Source organism: Copadichromis virginalis, linkage group LG4, assembly GCF_057382275.1.
Source record: "Copadichromis virginalis isolate Kocher_CV1m ecotype Utaka linkage group LG4, C_Virginalis_male_GT1.1, whole genome shotgun sequence".
In the NCBI taxonomy this organism is placed as follows: domain Eukaryota; kingdom Metazoa; phylum Chordata; class Actinopteri; order Cichliformes; family Cichlidae; genus Copadichromis; species Copadichromis virginalis.
The window spans coordinates 33,377,111-33,385,823 of NC_140621.1; the positions used below are offsets into that span (position 1 = coordinate 33,377,111).

Consider the following 8,713-nt stretch of genomic DNA (forward strand, 5'->3'; position numbering starts at 1 on the left):
GAGATCAATACTGTACCAACATAACCGTCCGTATTGGAAAGCTTGCTGCATCAATCTGCCTATAACAGAGAGCCATTTCCTGCCCCTACTCTTCTTTGTATGGAAAGAGTTCAGGCTAGTAAGGCAGATATTTTCCTCTCATTGTCCTGTCCTGGAAAATTTGAGGCTTTTTTTTCTGAAAAAACAAAAAAAAGGCTGTACTGGAGCTGTTTATTGAAGTTTTTGTGAAATCGTTTTAGAGCCCAATGGAGCCGTGAGTCTGAGTGGTTTGGGGGGAGTCTATGGATATCCTCTGGGGAAAGAAAGCCAAGCACCTCGCTCTGCATGTAATATCAGGACAAACCGCCTGCGATGGTAGAAGATGGTAAGGGGATGGTGGTCACAGGGTTCTCTTGAGTAGGTGGAGATAATGTAGGAGGGTGGGTAGATGTTTGCTAAATCTGTATGGCTGTATTTTACTGGGTTCTCTGGTCAGACGGTGGGCAGAGATTTTGTCGGCTTCTCCTTCAGGATTTGTGATTTTTCACTGTAACTTATTGTCAGTTCTTCAAAAATACAGACTAAGAGACTTGATCCAGAATTCGAAGGTAGGTGTTTGTTGACTTGTTTGCTCCTTTCCTGGGTGTGGACTCGTTTCCAGTGGGCAAAGAAGCTGTTTGTATTTTCTTTAGAATTTCTGATTGCAGCATAAACGTCCTCATTGTACTTTTGTGGATTTGTTGTGACACACAGAGTGTTTTGCTTATTGCAGTATCTTGTAAATGTTCTACAATATCCTTAGTAACGTTCGTGTATAGGAAAAAGACACATCCTCCCTTCCAGATTGATTTTTATTCCACATTGCTTCCATACAGTCAGCCAGGAAGTCATGCCAGGGAGCCCAGAGAACATCCCCCTGGGGGAGTGCACGCTGTCCCAGTCCAGGGACCAGCTCACGCCCCCGAGCCGCACGGAGAGCACCGTGTTCAGCCTGTCCCGCACCGAGTCAGTTTGGACTACGGAGAATTCCCCCAAGAAGTCTGAAGTCTTTTGGTTCCCCATCCACCTCATGTCTACCGGGGGCAGCTTCCTGGCATGTGGCATCATCATCAGCGGCCTTTACTTCGCTGGCCACTGCCGGAAAGTCACCAACATCCTGGGACCAGCCCTGCTGTCCATTGGATTGATGGTTTTTGTGGTGGGCGTGGTCCTGATTCCTATTACCAAAGAGAACAGGAAGCGGTCGAAAATGAAGAAGCCCCTGAGTTATTACAGGCCTCCGGTGTTTAACCTGTGAGGGCTGTGATGTTTTTCAGCACAACTATGTTTGGATGTAATTTCAGGAGAAACGTGGCGAACACTCTGAACTGAGGTTAATATTTTCAGCTCTGTGGAAAATGATTAATAGAAGACTGTTTGACAACAATTATGTTTATCTCTCTGGATTGACGACACTATTGAAGTTTCTAGTGTGCATGATGTAATTTCATTAATAACAGCGGCTGTTGAAAATAGGATGAGAGCGCATGGACAGGAATGCGCTGCAGAAAATGCAATTATTTACACCTGCACAAACAATTTAGCAAGAAGATACAAGGCAGTAAAGTGTCCTTATGAATATTTGCAAAGAATAAAATAAAAATTATGCAAAGACTGACCGTGTCAGTCGAAGTCACGACATCTTCTTATTGTCACTTTGTGTTTTACTGTGTCCAGCTGCGTGTGGCTGTGAGTGTTTGTTGAAAGAACCACAAGGAAGGATGCTTTGAATCTAAATGTATTCATCCTTGAATTATGTAAAGAGTGATGATTTGACTGGTGTGACCTGAAAGCACATTTACATAAGATTTCAATATTAGGTAGCAGCCAATTTAAAGTAACCCCTTCACAGCCAGATTCCACTGTAATGTGCATTAAATATTAATTCCTTCTATCCACTGAAAATGCACTCTTTGGGCTAGCAGTGCAGATCATATTTAAAGTAACGATAATCAATATTTGTATATTTGCAAAGAATCGTATGACTGCTACAGAAAGGAATCACTCTTTGTAATGAATGAACAACGATTATCACCAAACTCCACGGTTCCCCTCGGCTCCCAGAAGCATTTTAGCCTCTTTAACTCCTTTGTTTGGTTTACTGTGTTGGTTCACCGACTGAGCTCTCATTTGTGATGACGGCAGGCAGCTTCAGAGGAAAAAGCTCCAAAGACCTGTGTGAACCCTTCCAGCGCAGCATTGTTCACCACAGAGAGTCAGACACAAGCTGAGCGAACACAATAAAGTGTTTTGCAGCCATGAGGCAGGTTTCTAACGAAAGCAAAGCCAGAGGTAATGGAAGAGGAAATATTAGATAGAGACACGTGTGCAAATATCTGGTAACTCACTCAAATTTGTTCAGAATTAAAGTATTTAATTTATATGTATCATTACATTAAATTCTAATGCCTGCTCAGCTTAAATATTTTTATTTAATATAACGACCACAGCAGATGTCAAATAATCAGAAGATGAAAATGTTAGAGAAACTCTGAATATTTAATTAGCAAAGACATTTAAGTTTGCAATCTTTGCTTTATTTAATCAGGATTATTTCTATTTCAATACCGATACTTCTACTCTGTGTGTTGAATTTGAAACAATGCAATATCTGTAATTATTGATCCAATGTTTTCATGTGTCAGTCTGCTTGTGAATTAATCTTTGAGCAATTATTTATACATTTTGTCATACAGGTTGCCAGGTAACACACAAGACCAGGAACATACAACATATGACATCTAAAAATAAATGTTGAACTAAAGAAATACTGATTTACACAAGTTGAAGTTACTGCAGTAGTGATTACTGCACCTTCAGTCATCAACATAAATCAAGTCTAAATGTATAAAATAACAGTGAAGCAGTGAAGTGGTTATTGGTGTGTTGCTACAGGTTTATATTGAGATATATTTATTATATTTAAGATTTATAGACATTTAGAAATGATCCTCTGATGTAATCAGAGTTTTATTTGCAATAAAAAGATTATTACAATAATTTTTTAATCCAAAGTTCATGGTCTTCACATTTGCCTTGGATATAACAATACAAATCTTTTGGTTTTAGACAACAAAATAGCTTTTTGAATATTTCACCCTTTTATAGAAACAAACGGATTAATTCATGCTGAAAATAATCATTATTCACAGGCCAGTAGGATGCATTCATAATGTCAGAAGCACTGTATATGCAAAGTCTTTTCAATTAGTGCCGTTATAACTTGAACTTTAGTCTTTGAAGCTTGTTAAATTTTTTGATTATATTTTATTATTAATGCTTTTGACCTTTGTGTTGAGGAGTTGTTCATCCTTTATTTTTTAAATATAATGCAGAAGACTCCTGCAAGTTAAGTGCAAAGACTCAAATCAAATGTAATAGTTTAGCTGAAAATCAAAGGTGACAGTGTTTTAATCATTATTTCAGTTATGATGCTTTTACATTTTGATTTTTGTGAAGAAGCGGTTTCAGGTTTTTATTTATTTAGCTGTCGTTACTCAGTTACGACCACGTCTGTCAGTGTTCATGTAACTGCAGTGTTTGGGGCGCCACAAGTTCCACTACTCAAGTTCTGATCACAACACTACTTAACTTTAACTTGAATGAAAAAAACACCCGAAGAAGTTCTAATCCAACATCAGCACAACAAATAAATACACCTGCTTCTTCCTGATATTCACAACATACACGATGCATACATCTGTATAATTTGACAGCCAAATATTATGCTAAGGAGTCTTGTGAGTCCTGCATTATTTGCATTGCCCAGACCAGCCTGCGAGATTCTGGACTCTAACTACAATTTTGAATCCTTTATTAAATATCAATAAATATCAAAAACGAAACCTGCCTGCTGTATCTGCTTCCTCTGTCCCCTCACCACGTGGCAGATGTCTGCTCCACCTGGCTGAGCGCTTCCTCATAAGGGGTCTTTCTAATATTTCACAGCGGGCCTACAGTGAAAAGTTCCCTGAAATGACTGTTGTTGTTGTGAACTGGAGAATTCAGGATGTTTGACTTTTCAGTGTGAAAGTGAAGTGTGCATACGTGTGTGTTTGTTTTGTGTGTACACGGAATGCACCTGCGTGAACACATTGTTTATTTCTACTTTAAGGCGGGGCGTCTCTCTCCACAGGTGCGCAGCCTCGGCTCAGGTATAAAGGATGAAGCAGCTTGCCGTTATACAAGCTTGAAGCGGCTGTGATCTGTCTAGGATGGATGCGATCAAGTGCATCGGAAACTGCTTTCTTATGTTTCTCATCGCCGTCGTGTTTGACGTGCTCGGCGTGATCCTGCTTTTAATCGGGATCTTCGCCAACTTGCGCATCAACGGACTCTTTTATGGCGACTTCTTGATCTACACCGGCTCCCTGATCATTTTCATCAGCCTGGCCTGCTGGCTCATGTGGTACGTGGGCAACGTCCAGGTGGATGACGGCTGTAAGAAGAGGAACAGCATCGTGCAGCTGGCCAGGAAACTATCCGAGAGGTTAACCATGAAGCTGAAGGGAGGGGAGGAAAGCATGAAGTGCGTGGAGGATGAGGAGAGCAGCCATGGGGGATCCTCTCCACACAAAGCCAGCAGGGTGACGTGGGGCAGATCCACCGCCTACTCCAACGAAGGCTACGATACCTCATCGGACATCCCTGACGTGGAGAGCAAAATGGGCAAAAATGACACGACCTGATGTCATGATGAGTACCTCCATGTTAAAATGCGCATCTGGCCGCTTTATTGTGCCTCTTTCTGGAGCCTTCTGTACAGTATGCAGAGAAAGAGGGATGATACTACTGCAAGTTATATTTTCCAGGCTTCTCAGTCAAACCTAGATGGGCATTATGTCTGGACCTGTTCTGTCAAACATGTTTAAATAGGCTGTAAATCACAATGTTAGAAATACTGAGGCACAAGGCCCTTTATACTCTGTTCTTTCTCACTGAGCTTATACTTTGCTTTTCTGGTCTGCAATTTCATATTAATGACTTTGTACATTTCCTGGAAAGAATTCGCAACCATTTGCAGGGAAATAAGAAAGAGAGTTCACTCGAGGCATTCTCAGCGAATCAATTCAAAATGAATTGTGAGTCCTTTTCAGTCGCAGCACAGCGGGGCACTTTAACTTGAAAATGTGTTAAAGCAGAACTTTCTTTGTTCTTTCCAGAAAACTTTTAAAAGGAATGATTAGGAACGGTGGATCTATAGAAGATAAAACACGACCTGTTGTGCTGTAGCTGCTTCAGGCCCCAGAACCTCACTGGCCCCGGACTCTTAGAGTCTTCCAACTAATAGTTTGCAGTAACTCTTTTTATGAATCACCTATTGTGACCCACTCTCTCCCATTTTGTTGAGGCTTTTATCTATTGGAGCTTATTTTCTGCTTGTGTTGCAAATTTAATATATAAAATTGTGCAATAAAAAGGAAAGAATTGGGGGAAACAGTGAGGACATCAGGGGCCCTGAGCAGACGGACAGCCTTGCAGCTAGAAATACAATTCTGGATGCTCAATGTTTATTTATTTATTTTTGCTTGTATAAAAAAATGAACATTAACATTCATTTTAACAATTGTTACAGATTTAGAGTCTACGAAAATCAGACTTTATATTATTTGTATTTTTTCTGTACCTGATTGTAGATTTAATATAAGCTGGATAAGCAGAGAATGCGCAGATATACCTCTGAGCCACAGCTACAATTACAAGGTGAAAGGACTGATTATTGATAGCCTTCCATTACTTCATTTTTTCCACTTTTCCACTGATAACTAGACACAGTAAAGATAGGTCATGTTTGCTGTTTGCTTTGCTGTCAGTTCAAAACAAACACTGGTCAGACTGGTTTGACTCAGCAGAACGGTGATGGCAAAGCAAAGCCAGACAAGGCATAACTTTACTTTATAGCATTTTCCATACGCAGATATGATATGGATTTGTTTGGGAGAGTACATTTCTGATTGTACGTTTATATTTATAGATATGTTTGGGAGCAGCAGCCTCTGTTTGATCCGGAGGTTCAAGTTCCACTGACGGCACACCTTATGCAAACGCGGCCTCTGCAGGGTTCAGTTGATCAAGCACTGAAATGGCTTCTGACAAACAGAGTCAGTGTGACTGACAGCTCAGCTCGCTTTAATCAGAGCCGCGGCGTTACAGTAAATAAAGCTGAATCCGTCTCCGCTGTGCACACTTCCTCTAACAGTAGAGAGGACAGCGAGTCAAAGCCGGAGACAAAAAGACAAATAGTGGCAGCATGACTGGTCAAACAAGGTACTCAGAGAAGTTTCCATTACGTGCATTTCCTCTTTGTGGCTGCACTTTATAATACGTGTCACTATTGTCGAGCTGCACGAACCGTGAAATATCAAATAGTTGGAAATGCTTTAATGCAGTGTATCCACCCTGCAGAGCTGCTCCCAAGACAAATACAAAAGGTAACTAGAGTATATCTCCAGGGATAAATCTCTAGTCAGTGAGACTGAAGCGACGAGGAGGCTCTGAGCGATCTGATAAAAGATGCGACGCCTCGAATCGCTTTGGTTTCATTAGCTGAACAGAAAGATCCGGGGTCCCTGAATAATTACTGCAAGCTTATCACCGTGTAAACACAAGCTCGGTGGCAGCTGATTATGAAATATATGTGCATAAATCTGTCACACTGGTTTGAGACAATGGGCTGAGGTGTCGCAGTAATGACACGTGGAAGGTGCAAAACAAGTCAGCCCTTCAGAGGAATGAAGGCGTGCTGTGGGGTTTTAAAGATCTGTTAATGAGCAAAACCCGTTGTTTTGGTTTTTAGACCAGTTTTTCCACAAAGCTCTGCTATGAAAGAAATGTAGAGGTGTGCTGGATAAAAAAAAGAATGTTCCCCAAGACAGGAAGCACAGACTTTTCAGTCTCATCAGGCCTTCAGACAACGTCCATCTGCCCGTCTCATCCGGCCCGGCTATGGAGCCAAATAAGTGCAGCAGCACATTCCTGGCGCTGGCTTTGATTTTTGACATCGCCGGCCTGATCCTCTTCTTCATCGGGATCTTCGCCCCGTTGAGCTTCTGGGACTTTTTTGTGATATCTGGACCTTTGCTGATCTTCCTGAGTCTGATCTTCTGGATATTCTGGTACATGGGGGACCTGACTGTGTCTGAGGAGGAGCTCAACTTACCCAAACATGACATCCTGTAACTACAGTGTGAGTGAAACTGGACTGAGTCGTGTCTGGGTGAGCTTCTGATCACTTTCCAGCTGATCGCACGAGCAGGTCAAACTGAGCTGACTCTGTGGTTCTCTGGAACTCACTGAGGTTTTGTGCTTTACATCCAAATCCGGCAAAGACCAGGAGCACATCTGACTACTCCCAGGACAGAAAGAAAACTCCACCATTTGTCTTCAGGCTAAAAACAAGTTTCCGGCGCACTGGACAGCAGCGATCCCCACACTTTGATGGAAATATATTTGACAGCACTTTCATGCATTTGAAAACTTGTGCCAAGTTGATGCATTGTGCCTTATTTATGTCACTGTTATATCTGTCTATATATTGTGAGTTTATATTTATATTTCAACCTGACTTTGCACATTCATGTAAGTCTTTGAAACTAGTAACTAAATATGCTCTGGGATGACTGACGTGTGATCTTTGTGTGGTAGCTCCTCAAACTGGCCAAACTGGCACTGTGGGTTTTGGGTTGGGGTTATTTTTAGTTAGATCCACCCAGTCTAAACGCTCTCACACAAAGAAATGTAAGTAGAGAGGTCAGAAACGTGTTCACTCGCGAAACAGCGGCACACCAGCAGCTCATTTAAAGTAGTTTACCTTAAAAAGAAACAAAAATGCGCAACCTGAATGCTGGATTCAGTTTACGCACCGTAACAGTCACTAAAGGGAGTGAAACGAATACTCTTTCTCCGCACCCAATTCTTCCCAGCCTTAATCAGCACTCAAGGCGCCATTAGCTCCCTCAGACATGCGAACTGTTATTAATGTGTCCATTTGGTTTCTGCCCCTGAGAGAGGAAATGGAAAAGAGGCGTAATGGGTCTCTCTCTCTTTGGAAAGAGATGGAAACCCCTCCTGCTCAGCTGCTCCTCTCCCCCCGAGGACACCACCTTCTCTATTATGCTAAAATCCCAAAGTTGCCTACATGGTATATGTTGTTGCAATCTTAATCACAGCCACACGTAACACAATCAATACTTGCACTTCCCATGTGACACGCTGTTTATGAGGGGGTAGAATGAGGCCATGAGACTCAAATTTCAATCCTGGGTGGTTAGCACAATATGGTAAAGCATACACCGCGTCAGAGAAGCGCCTGTGGTTTTAAAGAGCTTTGTCCAATATTTTCTAGCCATTAGTGGACGCCACTCTTCCTGGATTGTAGCGAAAACTGGCCTGACTGTCACTACGGAAAGTATGACGAGCATAAAGATCAGGAAGAATAAATTTGTCTTTCGTTTTTCTGCCGTGGTTTCTGCTAGGCGCCAATGAATCATTTTGAGTCCATAAATCATGAATTGTAACCTAATGTTTGAGAACTATCAATTACTGAAAATCTCTGTTGTGTATTAATGTATTATCAGATAAACATCAGCCCATTAGGAAGCTTTTTTTGATAAGCTGCACTCTTTGAATGTTGTTATTAAAAACAGATGAATGTCTGTGTTGGCGGTAGGCAGATAAATCTTTCTTTTGGCAGGCG

General features: G+C 41.6%; 2 protein-coding genes across 2 annotated transcripts; both read left to right on the forward strand.

Annotated features, from left to right (window-relative positions):
• Nucleotides 1-430: 430 nt before the first annotated feature.
• On the forward strand, nt 431-1,648 carry pirt (phosphoinositide interacting regulator of transient receptor potential channels). The gene is made up of 2 exons (XM_085455477.1): nt 431-587; nt 855-1,648. The coding sequence occupies exon 2, from the start codon at nt 869-871 to the stop codon at nt 1,274-1,276; it is 408 nt and encodes a 135-aa protein (XP_085311603.1). The 5' UTR covers nt 431-587; nt 855-868; the 3' UTR covers nt 1,277-1,648.
• A 2,552-nt stretch (nt 1,649-4,200) lies between these two features.
• Nucleotides 4,201-7,637, forward strand: tmem238l (transmembrane protein 238 like). The gene has a single exon (XM_085455021.1). The coding sequence runs from the start codon at nt 4,233-4,235 to the stop codon at nt 4,704-4,706; it is 474 nt and encodes a 157-aa protein (XP_085311147.1). The 5' UTR covers nt 4,201-4,232; the 3' UTR covers nt 4,707-7,637.
• Nucleotides 7,638-8,713: the final 1,076 nt, after the last annotated feature.